The 15797-nt window shown below is 36.6% G+C and overlaps 1 protein-coding gene across 2 annotated transcripts in view; it reads right to left on the bottom strand.

The window, feature by feature from the left end:
- Positions 1 to 15797, bottom strand: part of TOP2B (DNA topoisomerase II beta) — a 68621-nt gene that overhangs the window by 10594 nt on the left and 42230 nt on the right. For both annotated transcript variants that reach the window (XM_068545821.1, XM_068545822.1), the window contains exons 16-28: positions 14685 to 14794; positions 14254 to 14346; positions 14042 to 14156; positions 12519 to 12640; positions 12157 to 12305; positions 11357 to 11588; positions 9203 to 9337; positions 8400 to 8600; positions 7207 to 7402; positions 6969 to 7060; positions 3988 to 4143; positions 3743 to 3826; positions 1950 to 2144 (exon numbers count right to left, since the gene is read on the bottom strand). In XM_068545821.1, coding sequence (XP_068401922.1) covers positions 1950 to 2144; positions 3743 to 3826; positions 3988 to 4143; positions 6969 to 7060; positions 7207 to 7402; positions 8400 to 8600; positions 9203 to 9337; positions 11357 to 11588; positions 12157 to 12305; positions 12519 to 12640; positions 14042 to 14156; positions 14254 to 14346; positions 14685 to 14794 — 1880 coding nt within the window. The remainder of the gene's footprint in view (positions 1 to 1949; positions 2145 to 3742; positions 3827 to 3987; positions 4144 to 6968; positions 7061 to 7206; positions 7403 to 8399; positions 8601 to 9202; positions 9338 to 11356; positions 11589 to 12156; positions 12306 to 12518; positions 12641 to 14041; positions 14157 to 14253; positions 14347 to 14684; positions 14795 to 15797) is intronic.

The following is a 15797-nucleotide window of genomic DNA, read 5'->3' as shown; positions in this document are numbered from 1 at the left end:
TTTATCTCATGCAGCTGTAGAAGATGACACTGCTTATCACTCTAATCTTGTAGTACCTTCTATGAGATGACAGCTACTTAAAACCAACTATGAAAAATAAGAAGGCAGCTTTTGATCATCAAAGGGACTTTTTCAGACTCATAGCTAAGTATACCAAAAGGTACCTGAAAAAATACGTTCCCATAGCTCACGCCTCTATATACTAGAAAAAAATCTTCAGATTACTGAATGAATGCCTTATAATGCCTAGCAGTACATAATGAAGTCCCCTGACCCTGGGACAGAGGGAGGAGGCCCAGGGCAGGGTCAGAGCAGACACCACGGAGAAGGAGCCTTTCTCCATGGTGACTGGGCTTTGAAGAATCAGGTAGATTCGCCAGGTGAGGAGAAGGAAGGAGGGAAGCGCGCCCCAGGCACAAGATGAAGACTCCTGTCTGCTAGGACTCAATGAAAGTTGAGGGGGAAGGGCAGCCAGGTGGAGGCAGGCAGGCGTGCGGGTGCTGAATCACTGTGCACCAGCAATCACCGTGTAACCACAGGCTCATTGTTTGGAAACATCACTCTGGTGGTGAGAGACAAGACGGAGAGGACTGAAGTGAAGAAGGCAGACGTCGTGCCTGGACGACTAGAGACAGGATCACCAGAGCCACTCGGCTCACCTTAAATCGTCTCAGGGAAATACCGAATTCTAAGACTGTGTCGGTGTGGACCAAATAAGAGGGTGGCGTTTGGAACTTTCACAGACAGTCAGTAGGACTGAGTTACAGGCTAAACGAGAAAACTCCCAGGTTTTCGGCCTGTGTTAGTGACAGCTGGTAGTGCCAGGAACTGAGACCAGGCGCAGAGGTGGGAGGGCAGTTTTGAAGCCCAGATAAGGGGTCCCCACAGGCAAGCTGAGTCTGCGGGGCGTTGGGCATTCTGGCGGCTGTGTTAGCCTGGCCCTCCTGGAAACATGACAGCTTCAGGACGTCGATTAAAGAGTCACCAGTGTAAGTGATAAAAGCCCTGGGCACAAACGAGGTCACCTGGGGAGACCATGAAAGGTGAAGAGAAGTGTGCTGAGAACGGATCCTGGCTAAGACCTTCGGAAAAGGAGAGAAACGTTTTCCTAAGGAGAGAGCAAGTTCTATGTGCAGGTGGACCTGTGAGACCTCCGTGTATCAGAACCGTGGAAGAGAAGGATCTCCCTGGTAGCACGGTGCCCCAGGCTTCAACTCTTAGTTCTGTACGGAGAACTCTCCCATCTCACCACAGCTCTCAGGCTCACCTCCCAAGCCCTACTTACACTGTGGGATGCATCTACCTATATATCCCCTGGGTTCTGAATCAACCTGCCTAGAAAAATCAGACTCTCCCCTTGAGACCATCAGGCTCCTGCTTCTCAGCTCTGAGCAGCCTTCTCGATACTTCCTTCCTCTGGCTAACTGTTCCCGTCCTGCTGGAGGGTAGGTAGATCTCACGCTTTTAAATCCCCTCTAACTCTCATCAATGCCAATGATATATGCTGTGTTTGATGACTTTTTAACTAAAGGTAAAAACAAATAAATAGTAAAAGTTGACAGCTTACTTTGAAAGCCAAACGGACTCTTTTCATAAGACTTCCTTAATTGGTCACGATATAGAACTAAAGTTTATATTTTAAAGTTGATATACTTTTTGTTGTTGTTATTCCGTGATTTTAATTTAGAATGCTGAGTAGAGTATTTCTCTCTCTCGTTTTAGAAATGGAATCAAGTGAGTAGCTCTTTACACATATGTGGGTCCTTGACTAACATGTCTTCATTCTATGTATGGATCAACTGCTCTCAGAACAAGTGATTTCCAATCACAGTGAAACATATTAGAAACAAAAAATAAAGCATGACTGAAGTACACAGTAAAATTAAAATACCTACATACATCATTATGGAGGTCGAGTCTACCAACGAGCCAAAACAAGAGACATGTACCTTTTTCTTCTTCAGCAACTTCTTACTGGCATCTGCCTTCATGGCAGTAATTTCAGGAACTACTCTTCTCCCGAAAGGCGAGGGCATTGTCTCTTCTAGTTGAAGCTTCTTCACCTTAGGTTTGCCAACTTTCCCTTTTATTGCTTTTCCAGCCATCCCAGCCATAACGTCTTCTCGTTCCTGCGCTTCCACTTTCTGGAGTGTAATGATTAAGGATGGGGAACAGGGCGGGGGCATAAACAACTCATTAGAAAAGAGACTTACTACTGCATAAGAAGTCAAATCTAACTTTATTCATTCAGTAAGGAACAAAGCTTTCCTTCCAGGTGATCTAATCTAAGAAAAAACCAAATAATTCTAAGTCAGAAGACCTGGGCTGGGGACTTCCCTGGTGGTCCAGTGGTTAAGAATCCGTCTTCCAATGCAGGAGACACGGGTTTGATCCCTGGTCAGGAAACTAAGATCCCACATGCCGTGGGGCAACTAAGCCCACACGCTACAACTACTGAGCCCACGTGCTCTGGAGCCCGTGCACCACAACTAGAGAGAAGCCCGCGTGCCACACCTAAGGCCCGACACAGCCAAATAAATAAATTAAATAAATAAATACTTAAAAAAAAAAAAAAAAAGAATATCTGGGCTGTAGTCCCAGTTCTATCTAACTAGCTTCTCATTTGCAATACAAGGGGGTAGTAACTAAATGACCTCATATGGTCCCTTCCAATTCTAGGATCCTACAACGTATTATGGGATCAAGACTTCTGATGACATGGTATCATCAGAATCCCAGCACATCACACAAAAAGGCAGTTCTGTTAACAAATATGAAGCTATTCTTTTACTATTGTTTTAGTTTGCTTCATTTTTAATGGATATTAATTTTTAAATGTGTAAATCAGCAGTAAAAAAACGGTCTGCAGTTTTTTAAAAATCTAACTCATAACAATATAAGAAAAGTATAAATCAAGGCATAATTATATTGTGGCACTTGAAAGATCATTAAGGGAACCCAGAACAACAGGACTAAACAATTCCAGAAATTTTATTAGGCAACTAATACACCACACTCATTCTTAAGAGTTCGAATTCTGACTTGGGCCATAAAAATAAAATTAGAAAATGTGGACAGTAAATCAATGAAACAACTAAAAAGTAATAAATATAAGTAATATCATATGAGTAATAATAAATAGTAATTTACCTTGTGCTACTCAAAATCAGATGATCATACTGCTACTGTGAATTTAATTCTAAGATTTTAAGTGAGTTAATTGCTTAAAAACAAATTAGGCAATTTTAGAAAAAGTTTATATTTTACATCTTTCTCTACATTTTTCTTTTATTTTTAAAATTGGAATTCTACCTGGAGAAAACTAAGCTATAACAAAAAATATTAAAATTTCTCGATTGAAAGTCTAAGGAGACTATCATTCTACTTTTTAAAAATCAAAGTACCTATATTCAATCATATATATTGCTCTTACCTCTTTGGGGGAAAACATTAAAATTGAATCAATAAGCTAATTTGAAGTCAGTTAAGAAATTTTAACTAGCAGAGAGTATTAGAATTTAATTTATTCTAAATTTCAACTCCATAGCTTTTATTCATCTGCATCAGACATAACTTTTCTTTATGGTTTCACAGAGCTAGAAGCTTAATCCTCTGCAGCTTATAAACATATTAACTTTTGTAGAGTTAAAGGAAACCCTGAGATAATTTAATTTTAAAAATTTTCGTTCTTGTTTCATAAACATTACTTCTCCAAATATATTTTAATGGAGACTTAACCTACATCCAGTTCTTCAACAAACGCTGCTAAATCTTCTTTCCAAAGATCTGAAGGAGATTTTCTTTTAAGATCATTGACCTCTCGCCCCTATAATAAAAAAGTAGTATGATTTAAATATTCAATTTTAAATGTATAATTTTCAAATGTATACATAAAGGCTAAATAAAACTATTTATTTTTGGAAAAGAAAAATAAAGATATGGATAGCACTTAAAGTTTCAAATTATTTAACCCACAGAAGTTCATACTTTTGCATCTCTCTGTTTAATCAGTTCTTCAACTTTTTCTTTAGTAAGAGACCATAGAGACATATTTAAAATATAATTAAAATCAGGGCCTGAAGGAGTTCCTGAATCAGAGGAACTATCATCATGCTGGTTTTGTGTTTCTTCCTCTTCTGCTGCCTGTAAAAAATAATAAACTTTATATTAAAGTCCTATATAATATCAAATCAATGTTGAATTTTATTGACTGAGTTTAAAATTCCATACATGCTATACTCTTAAAGCTACATCTTCAGGGTGGTGGGTTTATTTTAGGTTATCTGCAAGATTATCTATGAAAATATATTTCCTATAAAAGGTTTAAATTTTCTAAAAATGCACAATAAAATCATCAAAAGGAATGGTATATTCAGCCTCTATCCAGGAATCTGGCGAAAAATTAACTGCTTGAGAAGACACCACATCTTAAAATTAATAGAGCAGAACTAATGTTTTATCATGCATCTTGTCAGATCTTTATATTGGTGAGTGAACAGTCTGAAACCTAAAATAAATATCACTTATGAAGAATGTTTTACAGTTATAATAAATATGCTAAGGTAGTCAGTCACTACGGATGAATTCCTGATAAAGATTCCCTCAAGCAAGAACATTCACGCAAGGACTAAGCTGAAGCTCACTCCAGCATTTAACAGCTGGTGAGTCAGAGTCACAAGGGCTATTCTAAAAGTTTATCTATAAGGCCTTCTTTTCATAGGAGCAGTTGCAATAAAAAATCTTATGCTAATATTAAATTTCAAAGTCCAATGAATTTAATAGAAGTTATTATAGGTGACATCATCTTTAAAATTTTTAAAATAACAACAGCTGTTAAATAAAATTGCATCTCAATTTTTAAAGGCGCTCAGATAATTAAAAATGACTGAGTGAGCCATGATACTCCATAAAAAAAAAGTTCACTTCTAGCAATCAAGAGGAAAAAAAAAAAAGCTTTACAATTTAATTTAAAATTTTCGGTAAAATAATGTATATATACAAAGTAAACGTTAGGTGTATTTTAGAAGCAAAGGAATAAAAATAAAAATTGCAAAGCAAGATGCTTCATTACATAAACAAAAGTATAAACTCAATTAAGTAACATTAGCCAAATAAAGAATGCTGTTGTTGAGTTGATATAGATTATTAAGTACCTAGATAATTTATGACAAATTAATAGTCTACAGTTTTTAAAATTTCTTCATGAAATAGTGTGTTGCTATGGAATTTTAGGTTGCTACACTACTATTAAGATATTATTAGGGTGTCATAAAACCCTATTTAGACCCACGCTTTAGAAGTCTATTTGCTCTGGGCTTTGATGACACACCAAGTATCGTTCATGAGTGCTCCATGAATATGTGGATCTATCACTGTTATCATGAAGATGACTAAGGATACTTGCAGGGGAAAAAAGCAAAAACCAAGAAACTTTTTAAGTTCCAATGACAATTCTACCATGTTTTTGATCTTCTAATTATCGGCTTTATAATTCTCTCTTCTCCAACTCTACACAACAGGACACTCTTGTAAGAGCAGTTCCTTTTGTTTCTTGAACCCCCAAAGTGAACACACGGCCAAGATGCTGAGAACGTTTTGAGGGTAACAATGAAATTATTGAAACCAAGCACTAGCTTTTACCCATGAAGTCTACTTCTGCCAGAAGGGCATTCTCAAACCCTAAACACCTTTATTTTTTAAAACTAAACATTAAATTCATTAGCTTACTAGCTAATTTTTTTTAAAGGTATAATTTAAACCAACAATGATACAGAAGGGCAAGTAGTGTATAAACCATAACTTGGGGTTTAAGAATGCAACAAAACACACTGAAAGGAACGCAACATGCTTGAGTCATCTTAATTTTGAATACTCCCCCAACTTGTCCTACCCCATTTTCCTCAAACAATGAATAAACCTGTTCTCTTAACATGTAATTGCTAAATATGTAATTTAGTCTAATTTTACTCACTCTAACATATGGCAATCTATTGACAGTTCAAAATTTAAAAAAAAACTTAATGTAAATGAAAACACTATTTCAATGGAGTTTGATGAAAAATATGAAAAACATTATGGTTGAGAACTCATGAATGTTGGGAAGTTTAAAGTTTCAGTTCAAATTACATCACATAATCATAACTATTTTTTAAAGATGTGAACTTTATCAGTATGACATATATATACAATATTCTAATTAAGTATCTGAAAATTAATCATTTCCAACTTTCTTCCTTTTGTACATTTGTGTTCTCAATCACAATGCTGTACTGCCTTTTCAAATTTTTTTTAAATTGTCCACAACAGCAAGAAGCTAATTCTTGAGAAGAATCTCAACGTTTCAATATCCCATTTACTGAATTAATATTAGTACTCTATGATCTAAAATGGACAATTTAATAAAACATCAGACTTTTAATCTGAAGTTCCAGGGTTTAAGATCTCCAGCTAAAGACCTAAGCATAGGTCAGAGCACATACTTGGTGCTCGATAAATACTGATAAATATTGACCATTCTGTCTCTAGTCTCCCCAGCGTACACCAAAACCAGATCAAGTGAGTGGTGAGTGGATTCCACACTGTGGCCACAAACTGCCCAGGGGGAAATGATTCCTATGCTACCAGTGTAGTTCCCAGATAGTGACATGCACCACACAAAACCACCACCACCACCGTCCTTTAACGGCAGGCTCAGAAAGAAGGCTGAGGAGACGGAGCGACCTTCTCCAACCGGAATCATTTCCCCAGGCCCTGGCTGAGCCACACTGGCAAAGTGCCTGGCGGTGGGTGTGCACTGCAAGTTGCTGCACCCTAGCTGCTCTGTGGATACACAGAAGACTTCAGTCTCCACACAGACTACTCAGCACCTTTAGCAGTACTAAATTCAAAATTTAGGGGTTGGGGTTTTTGTTTGCTTTGGAAGTTGCTTTTAAAAGCTTCTCTGAATGTCTCGTTCTGCAAATGATTACCTTTTCTTGTGCTTCTTTCCAGGCTTTCACTGGGTCAGATTCATAACCTCTCTGGACTAACATTTGAATCAAATCTTTCTTTGACCTATTCTCTATGTGAGGGAAAAATAAAGTTAGGATCAAGAAAAGAGATTCAATTTGTATTTGTTTATATTCTACTGATAAAAACGTCTTCCATTAATAAAGTTTTTTTTTTCCATTTTAACTAATGTTCAAATTTTTAAAGGTTGCATCTTACCTATAGTAATCTTCCCTTGTATCTTCTCTAAAATGAAACGGGCTTGATTGTTAAGCTTTGTAGATTCTGCTCCCAGCATTCCTACAAGCCACTCCTTACGTAAACCATAATAGCTTAATCGTAAATCAAAGAATTCTTTCAAAATGTCTTGCACAGTTTCATACTTCTTCAGACATCCCATATGATCAAAGAGTACCTAAGCAAAACACAAAGTTTTTGAAGATTATATAAATCTGTGTCGGTATTTTTAACTTGTATGCTACAGTATTTAAAATAACCATAATACACGTATATGAATACATACCACCCCTAAAAGCCAGAACAAAACTATTAAGTAAATATTCCTTTGGTGGCTCCAAGAAACTGATAAAATTCTATTCTCAAAACTATGAAAATATTTAAAATTGGAATAATTTTGAAAGATAAAAATAGGTCCTTAAAAAAAGGTACTTACTTAAAACTATATAAACTATGGCTATAAAGCCACCTAATAGATTTTTTTTCAAACTAAAAACAAGCATATTCTATCTGTAAGTTTTTAAATATTAAAGTTCTCTCTCTCCCATATACTCAATGGACATGCATTTGCCTCTCTCTGTTGTTTTTTATGAATGGGCTACAGTTCACTCAAACTTCAATTTAGAGGGAAATTTTACTTCTTCTCTATCTTTTTCTCCTTTTTCTATCAGCCTTGCTTGGCAGATTATGGCACTTTTTCTCAGTCACTGTGCTATTGCTGGATTTTTTTCTTTTACTCTTTCTCAAGTCTAAAAGCTAATTTGGAATGGAACAGGGTAATCATACATGTTCATTTTTTATCTTCCTCCCCAATTATCTAAAGTTTAATAAAGCAGATTAGAGTCATGAGGAGATAAGAACTCCACCACGAAAATGCTAATAGAGACAGGCATGAGGCACAAGGAGACCCTGAAACAATCACTCTCAGAACTTCCAGTCAGTGAGTGTGAGGGTGTGTGTATCCTGTGTGTTCAAGCCCAGATGCACAAATGCAGGGCTGGGGTTAAGAGCAGAGGATAACATTAGAGGAAAGGGAATGTACCTCTAGATTCTTTAGCAAACATACAGGGGGAAACGCATTCAGACTTACTATAGCTACTCCCATCATGAAGCCAATTACAAAAATCCAACTTACAGAACGCAAGGTTACATTCATAGTAAATCTAGTCAATTACCATGGAATTACAAGTAAGAGTAGTTTGCAGTTTAAAAACTTTGTGCAATCCAGCAGCTTCTGCTTGCGCCAGTTTCTCTTCAGTCATTTTCACCACAAATTTCACAGTTGTATCAGTATGATATTCTTTATAATCAGAAATTAATGCTGGTGTTTTATCTGTTCCATTTAGCATAGGTTCTAAAACCTGTTCTTTGTATACCTATAAAAGATTTAAAAATAAGTAAATCTTTCATGACACACATTCATGTTCTTATTCTACAAGTCATGCAATCTAAACCTTCTCGACTCCAGTGGGGAAGAAGGGGAACCTCATCTCTATCGTCTCCTGCCCAGTCACTACAGTTGACGATACACGGGGATCTCAGTGGAGAAAGACGACATACAAGGTACTGGTTCTGATCTGCTCATACTCAAAAGGCAAGAAGAGGCTGAGAGTACAAAGCAGATGGCATCAACTAGCACTGACGAGGTGACGCGCGTACTTTTAGATCCAATACTGAATGACATGAGTTTATTGACCATATTTATAAAGGTTCAAAACACTATTTGTTACATACTATTCTAGTCACTGCAATGTAAACAAAGATAATAGTCTTTTTAAAACCTAGCTAAGTCACTCTACATTTAGATAAGTTAACTTTTAAATTACCATTGGAATATTCCAATGAATGTGTCAAAAGTGTATACATGAATGTTTAAACACTCTACAGACACAGGGCAAACAATCATATTCTCACCAGAAAGGACTGCCTAACACAACTGCCACACGCAGCTCACAGGCAGCTCACGTCTTATACCAACCTGTGTCCAAGTTCTAACGGGAAGCTCTGTAATCTCCACTGTGTTTCTATCCACCACAAATATTTCACCACTGACTGCATATTGGTTTTGACCAAGTTCTTGGATTGTTCCTTTAAAGTTTTTGTAGTTTGGAAGCTGTAGAGAAAAATAAAAATACCTAAAGGCCCCAACTTCTCACTTGAGTGCCAGTGCCACCTCTGAATGCCCCTTAGTCTATGACCTATTGCTACCGACAGGTTCACACAACTGAAACTAAATTCCTCTCGTCGGCAATAGGCCCTCTCCAAATAATCATTCAATCTTGAATTCACAGCTTCTGTTAATATACGCTCAACAGCCCCCCAAATCTCAAAACCTCAGCACCACCTTTCCTGGTCTTCCAAGAATATCGCCTTTTTTTTTTCCAGCTTATTACCCCTCCATCCTTCCTTCTCCCCTAGATTAAAAATCCAAACTCCTCAGACATTAACGTTACAAGCCAAGCTAACCTTCTAACTTTTCTCCAGTGATTTGCCTTCCAGATCACTACACTCTTCTTGCATGTTTCTCTTGAGTATTTTGAATATTCTCACTTTCGCTCACTCTATCCGCCAGGCCTGACGGTTATTCAGCTCTCCACACCCCATTCATCTATATAAATCTTACTTAGCCTTCTCGGCCTAATTACAAGTGAGCTCTCCCTCTTCTAAAATTCCTATTTGTCATCATCACTAAGAAGTCAGGCATATAGCACAGGACACTTCTGCTCACTGAGCAACTATTAACATCTTTTGTCACTGTAAACTTCATGCCCAGAGGTCTTGCCTTGACAACAGATTAACTTTTTGAAGACAGAGATCATGGTTCTTTATCTTACCACCTAGCACAGTATCATATATAGTAGATATATATATATATATATATATGTATGAAACAAGTATTGATCAAATACACTGAGACAATAAATACTCTAAATGTATCTGAAATAAAATAAAATGCTATAATCATTAAAAGTAATTTCATACTTCTGTTAGAAATATTTTAAAGTACTTTAAAGTATTTAGGAGAAAAAAGATGTTAAATCACCCCCATATTCTAATTTTCTTTTAAAATACAAATATGAAATCAAACTTGGAGAGAAATACTTAATATTAACAGTTTGTTTCTATATACATGGAGTATTTTTCCTCTTCGCTTATTTATATTTTCTACAATGAGCACTATCATTTTTGTAATAAAAATATTCTTCTATTTAAGTGTATCATGATAAAGGGAAATTTCTAGATGATTTTAAATCACGTAGAAGAGTGTAAGATTCTTTTTTGAGGGTTTTCTTGGAGGGAGTTTGGGGGAAGAACTGAACATGATGAATGATGTAAGGTAAGGGCAAAAATGAAAAATATGGGGATTATTAAAATATATACAAGGTGTCTTTAAGCATCCTTAATGACTCTAATATGACTTAGTAGTTTAAGAACAATAACATAAAGTTGCATATAACTTTGTCATAAAAACGTTATTCTCTATATAAGTTAGATATTTGAAAGCCTGAACTACAGGGTACTTTAAAATTTTAATAAACAGTTTCTCCCATAAACCTTATATCCAGGCTTTTTCCAAACTTTGTGTCTTTTTTTTTTTCTCTTTCTTTCTTCCTTTCTTCCTTCCTTTCTTATTTATTTATTTATTTATTGCTTGCTGCATTGGGTCTTCGTTGCTGCGTACGGACTTTCTCTAGTTGCAGCGAGCGGGGGCTACTCTTCGTCGCAGTGCGTGGTATTCTCATTGCGGTGGCTTCTCTTGTTGCGGAGCACGGGCTGTAGGCGCACGGGCTTCAGTAGTTGTGGCTCGTGGGCTCTAGAGCGCCGGCTCAGTAGCTGTGGTGCACAGGCTTAGTTGCTCCGTGGCATGTGGGACCTTCCCGGACCAGGGCTCGAACCCGTGTCCCCTGCATTGGCAGGCGGGGTCTTAACCACTGTGCCACCAGGGAAGTCCCCCAAACTCTATATCTTTTACAGTAAGCACACATCAAGTTACACACTAATAGGGTCCTTACTGTCTACAATACGTTCTAAAATGAAGATAGTTCCATTACTTTCCTAAAATGACTGGCATTTGTAGTTTACACACTGTCATCTGTTAAAACAACATAAGCAATTAGTTCTACGTAATCACCATGGGGTGAGGATCCAAGCCTTCCAGCATCCGTCTGACGTTGTTCACAATCTCCCTAGCATCATAGTTGGGTAGTTTACAAGCCCATCCTGTGCCGATGCCCTCAGCACCGTTTATTAAAACCATGGGGATTATGGGAATATACCACTCAGGCTCTACGCGTTGATTATCATCATAAAGGAATTTAAGCAGGTTGTCGTCCACAGCAGGGAAAAGCAGTCTTGCTAAAGAGCTAATCAAAGGAAACAGACAGACATGGGGCAATATCATGGTTTTAGAAAACAAAACTTCATACATAATTAAAGACTTCACATTTCAAAAAATCGTTTAAAAAGAATGCATTTGTTAAGAATTTTGGTTACACGTGCTTAATTTAAATTTAACAATAAAATTTACCTAACCTTATTACCAAATATATTTCTCTCAGGTACAAAGCCAGAATAAGACAGCCTTGTTTTACTTAAGTTATTTACTGACTTACCTGCCTAAATTCTTAGTACTGATAAATAAACTTTTAAGGATTTCCTCTTATTCTGACTAAACCACAAAACCCATCTTCAGCCTAAAAAGTAAAGTTGGATCAGAAAAAATCCTTACATTCGTTAGGACTGGTTCCACCAATAATTCATAAAAACTGAGATCAACAAATTTCATTCTATATGTGATCAAATAATTTGGAACATTCACCCTCAACATAATACCCAATCACCTCTCTCCGTAGTTATAATTCTATTACACATTTAGTTAGTTCCAATAAACTTCAAATAGAGCTTTATACCATTATATCAGCAAATGATCACCTTAACATTGTGAAAATGTAACGAGGACTTGCAGCGTCTTTGCCCCCGTGAAGCCGGGTTCCAAACTGACCGATGGGCTGAAGCAAGTTAATGTTGTTACTCCCCACAAAGTTCTGAGCCAAGTTCACGATAGTCATCATCAGTGCTTGCTGCAGGACAGAAGCAGACAGAATACAACATTCACATTCCAAATTTTCTAAATGGATTTCCTAATTTTTATTAAAACCCAAACTCTCAACTCTTTTACATTTCCAAAGAACTTATAAAAGAAAAAAACACTTTATTATGCTGAATTATCCTTCTACTATCCTCCTTCATGCCCATAAGTATAGTTCTCAATTAATTCCAATCTCCATGCTTACTTCTCCATGATGATAAGCAGACATCTCGGCAACAGATCCAGCCAACTGTGCAACTTTTACTTCGCGTTTATCATTCCTCTTGAAACAGGTAAATAAAACTTTTCGTTGGCCTGGTTTAAAGCCTATTTTTAAAAACAACAACCCTCTTTTAAAAATACTGCTCGGGATATAGTTGTAATGTTTCTTTTAGTGACAACAATGTTTTATATATTCAAGAGAAAAAAGCAAAGATATAGTATGCTTCCGAAAAATAAGTAAAATTGTTTACTTGAGATTCTGTAACAAAATGAGTACATACTAACACATTTTATACCATCTCAATCTATTCCAAAGTGAAGAACCAATAGAAAGACACCCTCCGGTCTTAAAGGACTGCTCAGTGGCACCAAATTCCTTTCACAGGAGTTCCCAAACACTCATGTGCCCAAAATGCCAGCAAATTACTTTGTGATTAAAGTACCAGCAAGCCATCAATGAGCCTGAAAACTTATTAGAATATCCTAAGTCAGGAAAGCTCTTACGAAGAAGAGATGAGTTCTGGTAGTTAAGAATGCAGGCTTTAGAATCTCACTCATCTGGATACTCTTCTCAACTTGGCCATGTGACTTTCCACAACTTATTAAACCATTAAGTCTCAGTGTCCTCGTCCGTGTAACAGAAATAATTACCTTCCTAATAGGGTGACCATGAGGATTACATGAGATAATGCAAGCAAAGCACTCTGCCTCCTGACCACTCTTCTCGCTCTAGGCCAGTGAGCACAGTAATAAACTTTTCAGTATATGCTAGCTATCACCATCATCATCACGGGCCCAGAGCATGGCAGAAGCAAAAGGATGATAAAATATGGCCACTTTCCTTGAGAATTTTACAATCTAATTGAGAAGGAAAATTAACACAAGTAAAATAAGAGGCATACAATTATCGGCATAGAAGTCTATAGGCATCTGAGACCAATTTAGATGGCAATTATTAGGGAAGACATAAGAGAACGGATGTAACTCAAAGCTAGAACTACATGAATTAGCAGAACCATCTGTTATTAGCTGAAATACCAAGGAACATGAAGATCAACTAATCTGCTAAAAGTTATAAAAATCAAAATGCTCTAGACAGAAGACTAAAATCTGCTCTAAGTACTGGGTAGCAGTTTAACTTTTTTGTCAAGTTAAATAAGTTAAAAGCATTAGGTTTTGGGTATTGAGGAGTAAAGGTGTTTTTAAAATTCAGTCTCCAATAAATACTTTAGGACTTATCAAAATCACATTTTACTTTTTATTTTAAAAAGTCTCCAACAACTTGGGGCAAAAGCTTTAAAATTTTGCAAGTTAATTTTCTTTAAAAGTTCAAAAAGGGTTTAAAAGATTCAAATAAAGAATATAAAATTTCAGAACTACTAAAACATCTCGAGAGCAACTTCAGAATTTTTAAATTTATTATAAGGATGGGTTAAAGTACATGAAATTAAAATATACTCAATGACATACAAAAATGAAAAAGATTGTTAAACAAAAGCTACTTACCATCAACAAGAGATGGTATAGATCTTTCATTGTCTGAGTTTGAGAAGAGAATCAATTCCTTGTTGATGAAATCATTGTAAGTCAAATGCTTTGTTGCTGTACCATATAAAAATTGCTAAGAGAAAAGTTATACAGCAATTATGTCATGATTACTGCATGAATTTTAGCCTTTTTCTCTTTCTTCCCCCAGATCACCACTCTTTATGACTAACCTCTGGTAAGCCATGTAACCTACGCTGTCTCCGATCTTCCATAAAATTTGTTAACCATTCTTTTCTGTCATCGATCTTCTTCTTACTGAATGCCTGAAAGATTCCAGGTAACAATTTCATACATTAAAAATAAAAAGAATTTCATTATAAAATTAAAATTTATAAAGGCAAATAACTAATTATTAATTTCTGGGAAATTAACTTTTTTCCAATACGCTTTTATCGAAAATACACTTGAACAGTGGTGTCTGAATTAAAGAACTACGAAAGCAGGGCATAATCTGCAGTGATGGGAAATGACACCAAGATTAACTAGGTTGGGCTTAGAATTCTAAAGAGACTTACCACAGAAAACCAAGATTGGGAAGAAAAGCATGGCAGAAAGAGGGAATGGATATTAGGAGAGATTTTTTTTAAATGAACTTTGTTACCAAGGTAATGGCAGCATCATCTTCAGGACCAGCATATCTAAATAAGATGCGGTGCCTTTCCATATCAGCAAAATATTCCTTGGCTTCCTTAGCTGTACTGGTACCCAACCCTGCACAATTTTAAAAATAAAAGTGGAAACAAGCCAGACAGAGACAGACAAATACTGTATGATCTCACTTATATGTGGAATCAAAAAAAAAAAAAATCTATGTCAAACTCATAGTAACAGAGCGTAAAATGGTGGTTGCCAGGGGCTGGGGGGAGAGGGAAATGGGGAGATGTCAGTCAAAGGGTACAGACTTTCAGTTTAAGATGAGTAAGTTCTGGGGAACCTAATGTACAGCATAATGCCTATAGTCAATAATACTATATTGTATACTTGAAAATTGCTGAGAGAGGGACTTCCCTGGTGGCACAGTGGATAAGACTCCGCGCTCCCATTGCAGGGGGCCCAGGTTCCATCCCTGGTCAGGGAGCTAGATCCCACATGCGTGCTGCAACTAAGAGTTCACATGCTGCAACTAAGAAGCCCGTGAGCCACAACTAAGGAGCCCACCTGCTGCAACTAAGGAGCCCACATGCCACAACTAAGGAGCCCACCTGCTGCAACTAAGGAGCCCACATGCCACAACTAAGGAGCTGGCAAGCCACAACTAAGGAGCCCACGAGTCGCAACCAAGGAGCCCGCAAGTCACAACTAAATAGCCCACCTGCCACAACTAAGACCCGGTGCAACCAAATAAATTAATTAATTAATTAAAGAAAATTGCTAAGAGAGAAGATCTTAAAATGTTCTCTCCACAAGAAAAATATATATATAGGGATAATGAGCAACATCCAGAATATGGGAAATTACACAGGACAAACAATCCAACTTTTTGAACAAATAAATTACAAGAAAAAAATATGAAAAGAGAAATAATATATTAAGATTAAATAGACTTATCAACCAAATGCAATGTGTGGGCCTTGTTTGGATCCTGATTCAAAAAAAAAATAAAAAAATAAAAACTATAAAAATGAACATTTTTAATACAATCAGGAGAATTTTAACCTGGATTGAATATTTAAGGTTATTAAACAAAGGTATGATAATGGTATTATGGACAATA

The sequence above is a fragment of the Eschrichtius robustus genome, chromosome 6 (assembly GCF_028021215.1).
Source record: "Eschrichtius robustus isolate mEscRob2 chromosome 6, mEscRob2.pri, whole genome shotgun sequence".
Taxonomy (NCBI): Eukaryota; Metazoa; Chordata; class Mammalia; order Artiodactyla; family Eschrichtiidae; genus Eschrichtius; species Eschrichtius robustus.
This window is presented reverse-complemented; position numbering and strand designations above follow the sequence as displayed.